This window comes from Gamsiella multidivaricata (assembly GCF_025024155.1).
Source record: "Gamsiella multidivaricata strain RSA 2152 chromosome Unknown BC939scaffold_41, whole genome shotgun sequence".
Taxonomy (NCBI): Eukaryota; Fungi; Mortierellomycota; class Mortierellomycetes; order Mortierellales; family Mortierellaceae; genus Gamsiella; species Gamsiella multidivaricata.
The window spans coordinates 154,903-168,247 of NW_026251749.1; the positions used below are offsets into that span (position 1 = coordinate 154,903).

The 13,345-nt window shown below is 50.1% G+C and overlaps 5 protein-coding genes across 5 annotated transcripts; 2 read left to right on the forward strand and 3 right to left on the reverse strand.

Moving 5' to 3' along the window:
* Positions 1-3,877: 3,877 nt before the first annotated feature.
* On the forward strand, positions 3,878-5,136 carry BC939DRAFT_504054 (uncharacterized protein; the record flags this gene model as incomplete). Its single annotated transcript, XM_051560476.1, has 3 exons — positions 3,878-3,963; positions 4,542-4,706; positions 4,809-5,136. 3 exons carry the CDS (start codon positions 3,878-3,880, stop codon positions 5,134-5,136), a joined length of 579 nt encoding a protein of 192 aa, XP_051411220.1.
* A 452-nt stretch (positions 5,137-5,588) lies between these two features.
* Positions 5,589-6,779, reverse strand: BC939DRAFT_454485 (uncharacterized protein). The gene is made up of 2 exons (XM_051556071.1): positions 6,476-6,779; positions 5,589-6,355 (listed from the first exon to the last, which is right to left on the reverse strand). Exons 1-2 carry the CDS (start codon positions 6,650-6,652, stop codon positions 5,711-5,713), a joined length of 822 nt encoding a protein of 273 aa, XP_051411221.1. The 5' UTR covers positions 6,653-6,779; the 3' UTR covers positions 5,589-5,710.
* BC939DRAFT_195735 (uncharacterized protein) lies at positions 6,247-10,833 on the reverse strand. Its single transcript, XM_051550562.1, has 5 exons — positions 8,470-10,833; positions 8,265-8,372; positions 7,167-8,165; positions 6,476-7,065; positions 6,247-6,355 (listed from the first exon to the last, which is right to left on the reverse strand). The coding sequence occupies exons 1-4, from the start codon at positions 10,510-10,512 to the stop codon at positions 6,745-6,747; spliced, it is 3,471 nt and encodes a 1,156-aa protein (XP_051411222.1). The 5' UTR covers positions 10,513-10,833; the 3' UTR covers positions 6,247-6,355; positions 6,476-6,744.
* A 743-nt stretch (positions 10,834-11,576) lies between these two features.
* On the forward strand, positions 11,577-12,363 carry BC939DRAFT_454487 (uncharacterized protein). The gene has a single exon (XM_051556072.1). It carries the CDS (start codon positions 11,785-11,787, stop codon positions 12,127-12,129), a length of 345 nt encoding a protein of 114 aa, XP_051411223.1. The 5' UTR covers positions 11,577-11,784; the 3' UTR covers positions 12,130-12,363.
* On the reverse strand, positions 12,364-13,280 carry BC939DRAFT_454488 (uncharacterized protein). Its single transcript, XM_051556073.1, has one exon. The coding sequence runs from the start codon at positions 13,192-13,194 to the stop codon at positions 12,496-12,498; it is 699 nt and encodes a 232-aa protein (XP_051411224.1). The 5' UTR covers positions 13,195-13,280; the 3' UTR covers positions 12,364-12,495.
* Positions 13,281-13,345: the final 65 nt, after the last annotated feature.

A 13,345-nucleotide genomic window follows, 5' to 3' on the forward strand; every position in this document is an offset into this window, starting at 1 on the left:
GGGAATCAGATCAAGGGCCTTCAAGTAGTCCGTCACCTGCCAGAGCGGCCTCGTTACGGATACATATTTCCCTATGTATTCTTGAATTTGATCCATAGAGAATGGCGCAATGACCGCCTCTTGAAATGCTGGCTCTGTTTGGTGGTTGCGATCTGCTGGCTGGAACCGGTTTTGATAATCAAGGCCAAGGTACTCGCTGCGGCAGCTAATGACCATCTGAGCGCTCCATTCCCCTGGCAGATTCAGTCGGTTGCTCATATACAAATTGTGAGTTTGCTGGCTCTCATCGTACCCATCGCAAATCAAGACGAACTTGCGGTAGACCTTCAACTCTCGTATTTGGGACTCGGTAAATTCAGCCTTCCGTAGATGTTTGGCAATCAGATCCTGCTCTGGTTTATCGATTGTGTGCAAGCTGATAAAGAGCGGAATTCTGCCTTCCTTTTTCTTATAAACATCCCACAAGTCGCACTCGAGCTGCCGGTTAAAAGTCGACTTGCCTGCGCCAGAATCACCTAACAGGAGCATCACCTTACGGTCACTGCTCAGGAAGCCTTCAACTTCTTTTTTCAAGTCGAAAAGCTTGTCATCGGGCGCTTGCAGGTTAGCCTTGGCTTGAGGGGGGATGTAGACGGCTTCGCCTCGTTCATTCAATCGTTGCTTTCTCAGCCGTCTCAGATCGGCTTCGATATCGGGCTTGTTCTGGACAAGATCAAGCAACGATGGAGACGCGATGATTGGTAAGGCGACCTGCAGTGGATGTAAGCTTCGATTTTCCTTTCGGAAAGCTTGATAAAGAATCCTTTTCGCCTCATCGCCATTCGATTCCAGCTCTTGCAACAAAGATTCGACACCTACATGTATCGCATAAACCACAATAGAATATAGTACAGCTATTAGTGCCTGCTAGGCCGTGAACTCCATACTTTATAATAAGGTAAGAGCCTCTCACGTATCTGTTCATCATACATACCTGGCATAGCTGAGCCAAATGTCGAAGTCAACTGAATAAGAATGTGAAGAATACATTGCTTGACGAGGGCTTGCTGACCCCACTCCGCATCGTTTCGGTACATCTCGCCTAGAAACGCAACAGCGCCTTGACGTGACTTGATATCCCACAGTGAATTGGCGGCAAGGTCTCGCAGGCGCTGGCATACTCCTAATTGAAAGACTAGATCACGCCGGCAAGGTGCTTCACAGACCAGGGTCTTGAACTTGGCGAGTTGACCGTCCCGAAGCAGTGTGTCTGCCACGCGTAGTGCTACATACCAGACACGTTTCTGGTTGAAGCTGAGTCCGTCCTTGAGAGATTCCAACAGTCCTTGTCCACTCTCGGCCAGTGCACTCACGCCTTCATAACCGATTTTCGCTACCTGGATCACCTCCCCCAATCCCTCCTGAAGACGTCTGAGTCCTCTGATGAAGCCATTGACGTTCGGATCTTTTGCGGCGTTAAATGTCTCTGAGACGCCCTTCAAAGCAACTCTAGTGAGCCGCTTCGTTGCTTGCCAAGGTGAGTCGTTGTCTGGGACGTACTGCAGCGCTTGGAAGGCGTAGGCAGCCTGGTATATCAAGTAAGGGTCGCTGTTGGTTTGCAGCTCATTCAAATAAGCAGAGAGTGGCTCGTGCAGCTCTACGCGCTGTAAGCCTGAGACATGGGTATCGGTCATGGCATCCAGGACATTGGACACCACGAGTGTCAGCTGGTAGATATGAGCCGGAGACTGATTGTGAGTGTCTTGTAGGCGGGTTTTAAGGTTGCGCAGGATCGTGACTAGGTCATCAGCGCCGAGGCAGCCCACGGGTGCGCTTTGGACCAATTGCGCCAGTCCCTTGAGAGAATGGATATCAAGCAGACCGGAATGTTCGATGCCACTGCCACTGACAAAGAGCATGAGCAAATGTTGAAAATCATCCTTCTCGAGAACTGGGCCCAGGCATACGACCTCTGCGACGGCCTTGGCATCCTTGAGCTCATCGCGAGTGAATGCCCGGATCACATCTGTCGCCAGCGTCCTGAGCCTCTCCTTCTCCTCTGTATTCTTCTCTGTGGATTCCACCCAATTTCTTGCGGCTGGTTCAAAGACCTCTTCAGGTGACGGCGTCACTTGCAGAAGGCCAAGGCAGTAGGCGAGCTGGGAAGTACTGCTGAGTCGCTCATCTGCATCTGGTAACGCATACTTGACGGTGGGTTGACGCATGTCATCGGGAAAGATATCCTCAGGGACCCGTGCCATGTCGCAACAGGCGCTGTCGGTGGCAGAGGAAATTACAGGACCTGGATCTTTTGTAAGACGCACATAGCTGTTAAAGTCAGAGGACAATCAACAAAGTAAGTAAGAGATGCATTAGGTGCGACGTACGATATAGCGGGCTAATGCGAACAAGTAGAGAGCAGGTTCCTGTTACTTACCCCCACTTTTCTGCCCTCTTGTAGCTGACCTGCGCCATTTTGATATATCCAAAGCTCTCCAATAGGTTGGCATGCTCGAGGCAGGCGCCAGCGAATCGATCGCGCAGGGCTTGATCCTCGTCGGACAGGGGAAGCTTAAGAGTCTTTTTCGCTGCTCTTTTCATCCGGGACAACGCGGCTTCCGCGTCGTTGCACAACGCTAAAGCGATCTCTGGATCTTTGGTTTTGCGCGCATTGTCCAAATGAAGATTGGCGATCTCTAGTCCCCTTTGTAGCGAGAGAGCTTTTCGCGATGACGAAAAAGGATTGTTGACCATATCAATTTTCGGGAATTCCGTCCTATTATTATAGAGCAGATGATGGTCACGTCAACAACTCTGTCGTCGAGCAATTGACTTGCACGAGTAACCAGCGCATACACTTACACTTGACCGACACGGTTGCAGTGCAAACGGGACTCAATAGGACGCAATGGGCAGGGAGACTGTCGATGTAGCGGCAACGGAATGTTCTTTTGTCAATCGAAATTTTTACTATCCAAAGCATCTGCATGGATGTTAACTAACATACGTGGCTACTCCAGCCAGTGATAGAGCCTCACCTCGATTGTAATTATTCGACTTTCGTTTCCTTTGACTGGATGCAGAGGTAGCCCCGAAGTTTTGTTGTCTTCCTGTCTTCTAGCAGCGATATTAAATGCTATTGTCAAGCATGAAGGATTAGTAACCATAAAAAACGCCTATAGACTACTATTGAGCGACAAGAAACGGTGCCTCACCTCAACATGAATCTGATTCTCGATTCTTTTCACTGGCTGAGGAGTTGGTCCGTCCTTGGACAAGGTGTTCTACTCCAATCCTTTGCTCAAGACCGCCCGCACACGAATACGTTGGTCGAGAGGGGGATATTGGCTTACCCTGGTCACTTCTAGCAGAGATGCCTGTCGCCATGCAAGACGAGGTTAATATCCATTGCCTCTGCGTGGTTGTTCGTTTGATACCTCTTATCCCGACCATTTCAGCATTGGCGATCTTGGCTCATCTATATTGCTTCAGGCATAGGCAGAAAAGTCGTCTCGGCAGATAAACTGCGTTTTTTATTACCTATGAATCGCCGTAGGACTGTGCTTATCGAGATCGAGCAAAGATCGGAAATATATGAGACAGTTCTTGATGGATTAAGGGAAGTGTAGCTGGTGAGAAGGGAAAAAGAGGAAAGAGCGGAAAGAAGGGAACGAAGGGAAATGAGTGCGAGAAAACAGGCAAACGAGCGCTTCGAGATACTTTCTAGCCACATCACCCCCTCGCCCTCGTGTAACGTGCACTGGGCTCTCATCAGATGCAGAGAGAAGGAAAACAACGTTGTGAGGGCAGAGTGAAGGCGAAAGAAAGGGTGGGTGTAAGAGGCGAGGTTGGTCTATGATGTGAGCCGTTTAGAGTTGAGCCGCACAAAAGGACGGAAATGGGTTCTGGGCACGGTGGTCAGTGCTACGAGCCAGGCGTAGAGCCAATCAATCCGGATTACGGCACCCCAAGAATCTCCTCGGAGTAAGCTACAAACCCCTTAAATTGGACCATGGAAAGCAAAATGATATATTCAAGGATGCTGGGTTTTTGCGTTTGCTGTGAGTCGGCACCATTTTTTGCATAGCTGTGACATGACCTTTTCTTTGCACCACCCACCCATGCCCCCTTTGCACCTTCTTCACACCTCTTTCGCTGCTCGCTGACAGACAGTTCTGTCCACTCACTAACAACACTCGTGGATGCCTCTTCAAGGGCTTACTAGGGCACAAGTGCCTATGTCAAGGCAAGGGCAGGGGAGAGGGGGCGTGGATTTAGCGCACATTATTAATTTACGCGTTTCTAGATAGGCGTTTTATTTTGGCATCTCTCAATATTATAGCACAAGGGCATGGCGGCCAATGATTAGGCTGTATGCTTCGCCTCGCCCTTGCCGTCGATGCAGAATATTCACACTTTCTACACTCCTTTTATCTCTCACGGTTTTTTACTCCTGTTTTCGCCTCCGCTCCTCCCTTCAACAAAGGCCAGCATGCCATCTGATATCGCAGACCAACAACACTCACGGGCCTTTCGGTTGCATGCATCTCTCTATACATCAGCTTCAGCTCTCGAAGCCATCATCATCCCTACTCGACTCAAAAAGAGAACCGGCCAGCATACCATTCTGTGGAAGATATCCAGCAGTTCCTCGAAAATGCCAAGGGCGTGCTGAATGACAATGAAGCTATTCTGTTCCTCAGCGACGACAGCGATACCTTTGAACAGTAAATCATTGAGGATTCGAGAATGGAAATAGAACTGGACTTAGTATGGAAAAAAGAATTCTCTCACTAACTATCGTCCTTCACTGCTCATTGGGGGCATAGCGTTACCCTTCTAAAGACCATCCACTACCTGGGAACCGTTCTAAAGGTGACTGTCAGTGGCTCAGAGAAGAAGGATTTTGTTTCCTATGCAGCAAGTGCAGTTCCTCAACAGCATACCGCCCTAGTCCTCAAGGTATTATCGTCAGCTGGTGCGCCTGGACGCATGAATCAAGGCGTCACTTCAAACAACAATCCCGTCCTCCACTCGAGAAACATCATGCGGGGCACTGCGATAATTGTTAGCGATCGCCCCTACCAGTTCACCTTGCAGTCTCAGTCCGTTCAGTTGGAGCAGTTGGATATCGCTGCAGCCATCCAGTCCGGATAGGCGGATCTCACCACGGTTATGAAGGCAGAGATGTAGGACTCCCTATCTATACGAACATTTCTATTTCAGAAAATACAAACAAACTCGTAGTAAGGTCAAGGTCCCGATTTACGGCCAGCACATGAGCGGTCTCGAACATCCCTCCACAAAATGATTGTCTCCTCGACTACACTATCAACCTAAGGTCGCTCATCCTTCGATATACACCAATGTGGTATAGCGATGAACGGTCCTGTTTCCGCGACGAAACACCTAGTTTACCGCACATACCATCTATAGATCTGACCCGCGACTCCACAGAGTAATCTACGCAAACATATAACACCAAGATTCTTGAGTATTAGTAACTAGTCGAGGGTAAGAAATAAGAATAAGCCGAGTACTGTACACACCGTCTCTTCTCTACCTTGCATCTTTCAATATTCACAACACCGATTTGATGATAGCCAGCTGCGTTATTAGGGCATTTATTAATTCAGATGTTATTAGAAATTATGAGTATGGAAAAAAAGGTTATGTAGAAGTGTATGAGATATATACAACTTGTGTGCTGCCTGCGACCATCGACGTGTATTCATCCAGCGCGCACAAGGCTCCCCTCGACCCTCATCGCATCCGGTACCAACTTCGCTCCCTTTTCACTCCCAGCCTTTCCATTTTCCACCACGTCCTCCAACGACATATTACTCAACGCCAGCGCAGCCGCAAGACCAGGGGTTTGGTGCTTACTTAGCGTTGCCTGGTAATATTGCCATCCTCCACCAGACTCGAGTACCTTGATCTGGTCGTCTGTCAGGCCCAGGTAGCAAGGGTCACACAGTTTCTCGGCCTGGCCGTGTCCACTGTCGGTATTGCCCTTGATCCCGCGCCAGCCATTTCCGAATCCGCCATATCCACTACCGCTGTTGTTGTTGCTGTTGGAATCATTGATGTTAAAGCTCTGGCTACGCTGAGGGAGAACTCCAGTCAAGTCGCTGCGAGTGCCAGTCTCGACAGCGCTGTCTGACGCGCTCTGTGGCAACCCCGGTCTTGTCAAATCTTGAGGATCTGCAGCATCCTCTTGTTGCTCAGGATCTACAGTGATATCTTCGGCATTGAGATCGAGGCCTCGGGCTTTCGCCTCCCGTTCTGCTTGGAGACCCATCAAGAATAGTTGATCGATTTGTTTCTTAGTCAGGCAATCGGAGCAAACAACTCTGCGGCACTGCGAGCAGACATTCTATAAATCGTTTAGGAGAAATTAAAACATGCATTGTTTAGAATAAATACCACCAAAAAAGATAAGAACCATTACAGGTCGTAACCGGCCCTGCGTCTTTAATTTTTCTTGTCAACTTACCCTCCATTTGAACATGCTGAACTCTGTCCTGCAGAGACCACATTCCTTAACCTGAGTTGCGTTGTTATCCGCCCCGTTCGCAAAATGGCTACCGGACCTACGGTTATAGGCACGCGTATTCTCTCCCGAATTGGCTTCCGTACCCAGAATGTTGTCGTGGCCCGAGCGGCTTTTCATCTACAAGGCATACAACAGAAAAGCAAAACATAGACGGTCAGAGTATGACCACTAGAACCATGGTGCTCTCATATCGGTAATAGCTCTCAGGACTATGAACCTACCCGATTGAGTCCCGCCTCGACAAAGCCTCGAACCATCCCCGTGGCACCAATCGATGCGCCTGCCTCCTGTGCATAGTCTTCAGGCCGGATCATGACACCGTCTAGGCTTTGGTTACTCGTACGACGGGCAATCTCACCCTCAGCCCTACGCTGTTGTTGTTCAACAGTCGGCAAAAGCTCTTGCGAGATCTGGTTGGCAACAATAGGCTGGGAGAATTCCGCCTCCTCCGGGAACATGCTATCAATGCAGTCGTCGCATGCTCTGCCAACCTTTTCAGAATGATTGCCAGTACCTTTGATCAGAATTGTCTATACAAACAAGAGCAATCAATAAGACTGTTAGCAATTTCTTTTTAAAAAAAATACATCAGTGATATTGAAAATGCACGAACGGGTTCTCCTGTACTTACTCGAGAGGAACATGAGTGGCAAACCACTTTTCCGCAGGCGCGACAATGATGCTTCCGCCTAAAGATGGTTCCAAACTCCTCAGTGCAAATCATGCATCGAGTCGCAGAGTGATCCGGCACCCAAACCGGCGCGTTATAATTCTCCACCACCCGCATCGGTTGCTGCTGCTGCTTCTGCGCCGCTGCATTCTGGTATCCTCCATCTACCACTGGCCAGGTTCCAAAGGCGCCCGGAACCTCTGAATCGGGGCTCATGGGGCTGCTGAACGTATTCATTCTCGATTCGCTACCAAACGATGTCGGAGACCACAATCCGGCCTCACGTCGTAGCAGTCCCGCCCCAAAGCTCGTAGCCGCAGCACTGATACTCTGCATCGGCGTGATCGAGATTTTGAGGGTCCTTTTGGCCGAGAGATATTCCTGTGTAGCCCTACGGATCGCTACCATCCAGGCCTCCTTCTCCTTCGGCGTATCGACATAGACCTGCGACGACTTCTCGGGGCTAATAATCTGGAAGGCATTCTTGGTCGGATCCGGGTCCTCGGCCCCAATGACCGTACTGTTCTCAAGCCCGACTTTGCGATGGAATGTCAGTGTGTCATCCAACGGGTTCATGCTGGGGCTCGTCCACACAATACAGTCCGAGAACAAGATGATCTCCCGGAGCTGGATATTGCGGCGACAAACCTTCCAGACGTTCCCGCGCTTCAGAAGCACGCGACCAGGAATGACGAGCGGTTCAGACATGCCCGTGATCCTAGACTGAAGGTTGACCATCTCCACAAACATCTCATGCTGGCGAATTGTCTCGTTCACAAAGTTGGCTGTCTGCTCCATTGATTCGAACGCGGTCTGGAGCTTGCGATGGTCTGGGTGGTCGTCGGGGGTATGGCGCAAGAGACTCTCGAGGAGCATACGGTATCGTGGGATTCTCTGAACAGGGAGCATCAAGTAAGCCTGAAAGTCAAGACTCTTGCACTCTGGTTTTTTCGCAGTGGCCTACTCATAGTCATATTATCGCATTTTTGTGTTATATTGTCAGTCATCAAATTCACTTTTCAAACATAATGCTCAGCGCACCAAAAAAACGTCTCATACCTTGAGAAACTCTGTAAAGCGCTCGTTACGGCTCATGCAGTCGTTGATGTGAGTGAGAGCAGAGGTATAGGTCTTGACGTAGTTGGAATACATCTTAAGGAACGGAGCCTGCGCAAAAGAAAAGCAATCATATAATACAGCATTGGTCAACACGTTTCTTCATTGCTCTATCAAAATAGCTGTCCATTGCAGACAAAACACTTACAATTTCGATAAAGATATCGCCGACACTCCAGTCTGTATCCAGTACCAACATTTGCTCCTGCTCACCTCCCTGAGTACCAACAGTGACCATAACCTGCTCCAGCTTTTGTTTCGCACCACGACGATTCTTTGATGAGCGCTGGCTGCCTTCATCGCCTTCCTGGTCCCTGGTCTCGTCAGTCTCATCCTCATCACTCTCCCAGCCTGTTGAAAAAGTCGTTCCGCAAATCCGGGTCTCGAGCTGTGTGAGAAGCAGCGTGTTGATCTGCAAAATCTCTGAAAAGTTGGAAAAGATCTCCCCGACCGACTTCTTTGAGAGCAGAGGTACTGCCGAGGCTGGTAGCGTCGAGTTGAATCCCACAGTCGATGAGGCATAGTAGGGAGCACCCGTAGCTGCGCCTGTTCCTGCTCCTGCTCCTGCACACGACCCGCTGGCATTGGCGCTATTGTTTAGGTTGAAGCCAGTAGTTGTGTTCATGCCCGAGTTGTTCCCGCTTGAGTACGGTGCATTCAAGGGTTCGTAAAACAGGGTCTGCAGGACCACAAGCCCGTCCACATACGATCGCTCCGTCCTCAAGATTTCCAAGATAATCTTTTGACGTTCTTCCGTCAGTGTCTTGTTGCTATAAACTGTGCTAGACAGAAGCGACGACTTTGGGAACGATCCCTTGTTGAAGGGCGAATTGATCGGCGACGTTGAGCAGGTGGACAAGGTCGAGGATCTCCGTAGGGCCAGAGGAGACTTTGTGTTCTTGATCGCCTTGGGGGCTGGTGGTGGTAGACTAAAGGTACTCGGGCTCTGAGACAGCCCTTCGAACGATGTTACTGTCAATGGATCAATCGAGCTCTGATTCATCTGGTTCGAAGGTGGCTGAGACAAATCCAAGGAGGAGGCATTCGGGGTCATGGTGTAAAAAGTACTGGTCGAGTTCTGGCGAGTGTGAGTGGCATGGTATTGACAGGAGTGATTCTCCAGATTGGTCGTTGACGACGCGTTCGATGCCGAGTACTGGAAGCGCTCCTCGCCGTTGGCTGAGTTCAACCTATCGCCCTGATCGGTCTGTGAATCGGTCTCGTCAACGTCTGGAAGATCGTACAGTCTCCATCCAGGCTTGGGCAGCGGCATCGATGCATGTCTATTAGCTTTCTCTGGGTTTTCAGGTGTGAAGGACTCGCTGTTGTGTGAAGGATCCACGCCAGCAGCGAAGGCTGACGTGGAAGGCAAGGACGATGAGAATGAGTCCGTCGCGGCGGTATCGTCCAAATGATCTTCGATAGTCCGATGAGGAGAGGTGGATCGCATGACGATATGACGGGGGTAACTATTGCTGCTGTGAGGGATGGATGATACGACGGAGGAAAGAGACACTGCTGTGGACGAATGCGATGTTGAACGCGAGATTTGATCAGATGTCTGAGCTGAGGTAGTAGAAGAGAGCGATGTCTCTGTAGGGGTGACCTTCTGGGGTTGCAGACTGAGCCGTGCCCGCCTCCGTGAGGTTGAATTGGCAAAGACTGCGGGGGACCCGTCAGCCAGAGTGGGTATAGATGAGTTTGGGTTGAGCATCATTTTACTAAGTCGGTCGATCTTGGTCAGTCGTGAACGTGCACTCCCGCTGAAATTCCTGCGCTCTTTGTGGTTCATAACGACACTGGGTGGGACGCTTTGCGCCGTGGCGGACGAAGCAGCTGTGGGAGAGGCATCTGTACGGCCGTGGTGAGGACGCTGGTTGAGGGTCATGACCGAGGTCGTTTCTGGCAAGGCGGTTGAGGGCGATGCTCTGTTGGTGGGGAAGAGCCATGATTGCCGGATAGATGGCGAGTGGTTGAGGCGTCCGCCAGGGTGTCCCTGGTGCTGCCGGACGCGCTGGTGGATGTTATATGACTGATGACTGTGGGCAGGCGGTGGGTGTGAGGCTGATGTGGGGTTGGAAAGGAGAGGAGATGAAGCTTGGTCGGGGCCACCGGTGAGTACGGGACCCGGCAAGGTGGTCTCTAGCGTGATCTGACGATCGACGACAGTCTGTGCGCTTTTGTTTGCCATGTCAAAGGCTTTGTAATGCTCTGTGAGCAGGGTCAGGTAGGGGACAGGGGTCAGGTACAGGTGCAGGTACAGGTACAGGTACAGGTACAGGCACAGGGTCACAGTAGCAGATGATCACCCAAGGGAGTAAAGGAGCAAGCGGAACAGAAAGGGGCGGTTTAAACGGCAGACCTAGTCAAAACCCTTTTTGGCAAAGAAAGCAGGGCAAAGGCTCAAGAGGATTGGCTGGGGAACGTGTAAAGAAGAACGCGAACTGTAAAGGCTAATAGGAATTCGCGAGAATATATACACGGTGCACCGGTGCACTGTAGAGGGGACCTTAATTTGGTGGCAAAGATATTTTATCACGCCGAAGAGGGAAGCGTACAGTATGCAGTGTAGATTGTGCAGTGTAGAGTGTGCAGTCTAGAGTGTGCAGTGTGCAGACAGTGGAAAACAGAAGAAAGAGAGAGTGGATGAGTGGATGAGCTCCGGTGGCAAGGTGACCGATGGTCAATGGAGAGCGCGGTTGAATGAGAAGAATGAGGACAGGAGCTAGAAGAGGTAGGAGGGAGCGGTAGCTGGTGGAGAGCTGTTGTTTGATACGTGTGATAGTCGCAGGTGGAAATTGTTTTTTGGTGTTCTATGTAGACAGATCGATAAATGACGCAGATGGGACTGAAAAGGAAGAAGCAGATTGGGAAGAAGGTAAGAAGAAAAGAGAATATGAGATGGGAAGGAAGGAAAAGAAGAAGAAGAAGAGGGAGGAGAGTAGTTCATGTCATGGTCAAGGGAGATGCCCTTTCAGTGCAGTGTTGGCTGCGTAATGTCGATGTGCCTGTGAGTCGTTGGTCTCTTGATCGTGAGTCTCCTGGTCAATTCCCTCCTCCGCGCTGGTTTTTTTTTGCGAGCGATGACATGTCAGGGACCCAATTCGCTTTGCCCTCCTCCGCACATTCAGACATCATAGAGGGAATGGTCGCTTTCTTTATGCAGCGAAACATAGATGATCAGGCGGTGAGGGTTGAAAGGGGTACCCCACTGCGTGCGCGTGTGTGTGTGCCTGAAAAGAAAAAAAAAAAATAGGGTGTCCATGCCATTCATTCACCCACATTTTACCAAATAACAAATACAAAAAAAAAGGAGTTGGCATGGCACCATCATGACCCTCCTGAGTGCTGAGTGGACTTTGATCGAGTCAACCCGATCATGTTGCATATCTTTGGGAGAGCAATAAAAGGGTTCTGGGGTACATGACCACCATCAGCGCATGGCAAAGGAGAATCAGCGCGGATGCAAAAAAAGAAAAAACAGGGGTCAACCTCTTTCTTATTTTTGTACTCAGAAGCAACATCAACTCACTCATATCGACATCATCACGTCCTGCATGGCTACGCAGCTTTTTTTATATATATTTTTACCCCTGTCTTGCCATCCGTTGTTCCATTCACCTTGGTGTCCAAGCTACTTAGCCCCTGGATCGCTAATACAGAAAGCCCGAAGAAGCAAGCAATGACGATACCCGCAGATCATCCATTATCGTGTGCCCCTTCCCATGTTCATTTCTTGTTGCCTGTGTCCTTGCCATTTTCTCATCAGTCCGGAAAAAGAGGCTGGCCATGGACTATCGCAGAATAGTAGACCAAGAAGCAGGTACGCCACATGGCTTCATAAAACAGCAATTCCTGCATGATGACGAGGAGGGACTTTTCCTGGAGGGCTGAACTTCCTGCTATTTCTCTTACGGCTGCTTTGCACTGCTGCTATCCCTCAATCACGCTCTCTCACTCCTATGATGACCAGGTCATCCCAACGTCTTGGGCCTACTTCAGCCCAAGCAGCTGTATATCTGCAATCAAAGATAGTTTGAATAGCGTTCATACGCCTTCCATACGTGTCATGAATCAATACGGCAGGGGGGTTTTTTTTTTAATAAGAAAAGGATAGTGCCGAACACTATAAAGACTACAGAGCAGCTTTTCGCTTAAGTGGATGTACAGCGTGTTAACGGTCATCCTCCCAATGTGAAAGTCGATCCAAGGCCTCAAGCCAGGGTTCACTGACGTTGCTATCTTGGCTGGACGTCCTCGACAGAGCGCGTCTCCGCTCCAGCACCGCAGTCCGCTTGCCGCACAAAGCCGTAGCCCAGTCAGAGGTATAGCCTTCATTGGCCGTGTCTATCTCCGTAGACCGGTCGACAGCATGCTGAGATAAAAGTGGAGGCTGCTGGGTACGGCCCGATTTCAACACAGGTCCGTCCTCAATCGGTGTGAAATAATCGATAAAGCTGAATCCCAGGTTACAGAACGCGTGGGACAGCCTGCCTCCTGGACTCGTAGGCTTCAACCAGAGGTCATCGATGTAATCGTACTCGCTTGAATTTTGAGACACGGCAGGAGAAATGCTTGAGCGTTTGCGGTGATGCCGGCCATTCCGGCGGCGCTTATGTTTAGTCTGTCCGGAAAGGTCATGGCCAAGGCGTGAAGGCGGAGAAATTGGAGCTACAGGGGCTTCAGAAATGTGGGGAAAGGCAATAGAGGGTTGGGAAGAGAGCAGGACATCCCAGCAATCGTCTTCATCCTTTGAGAGCAATGAGCAGAGTGCCCAGGTATAGGCGCTCCGCCACGGTAGATCTGAGGAGTCGCTGTTGATGCTGAGAGAAGATGATATGTAGGCGTCAAATCTGCTTTTTATTGAGGCCATGATGTTTGTGGTGAAGTGGGGGAAATATCAGAAGTTGTGGGTTTGAAATGACGCTGGAGACCTTCCCTTGTTATAAGGAAGTACGGTGGAGCTGGAGCCGACCGAAGGTGTCCTTTTTTGGTGCCCGAGACATTCCCAATTGAGACAGAGT

What these genes read in the sequence shown, in the direction of transcription:
- BC939DRAFT_195735 (XM_051550562.1), bottom strand. Translation starts at nt 10,512, where the DNA reads ATGGCAAACAAAAGCGCACAGACTGTCGTCGATCGTCAGATCACGCTA. An exon ending in GCGATATCTTTATCGAAATT is followed by an intron (nt 8,373 to 8,469) that starts GTAAGTGTTTTG and finishes TCTTTTGCGCAG; the next exon opens with GCTCCGTTCCTTAAGATGTA. An exon ending in GCCACTCATGTTCCTCTCGA is followed by an intron (nt 7,066 to 7,166) that starts GTAAGTACAGGA and finishes TTGTTTGTATAG; the next exon opens with ACAATTCTGATCAAAGGTAC.
- BC939DRAFT_454485 (XM_051556071.1), bottom strand. Translation starts at nt 6,652, where the DNA reads ATGAAAAGCCGCTCGGGCCACGACAACATTCTGGGTACGGAAGCCAAT. An exon ending in TCAGCATGTTCAAATGGAGG is followed by an intron (nt 6,356 to 6,475) that starts GTAAGTTGACAA and finishes AACGATTTATAG; the next exon opens with AATGTCTGCTCGCAGTGCCG.
- BC939DRAFT_454487 (XM_051556072.1), top strand. Translation starts at nt 11,785, where the DNA reads ATGCAAAAAAAGAAAAAACAGGGGTCAACCTCTTTCTTATTTTTGTAC.
- BC939DRAFT_454488 (XM_051556073.1), bottom strand. Translation starts at nt 13,194, where the DNA reads ATGGCCTCAATAAAAAGCAGATTTGACGCCTACATATCATCTTCTCTC.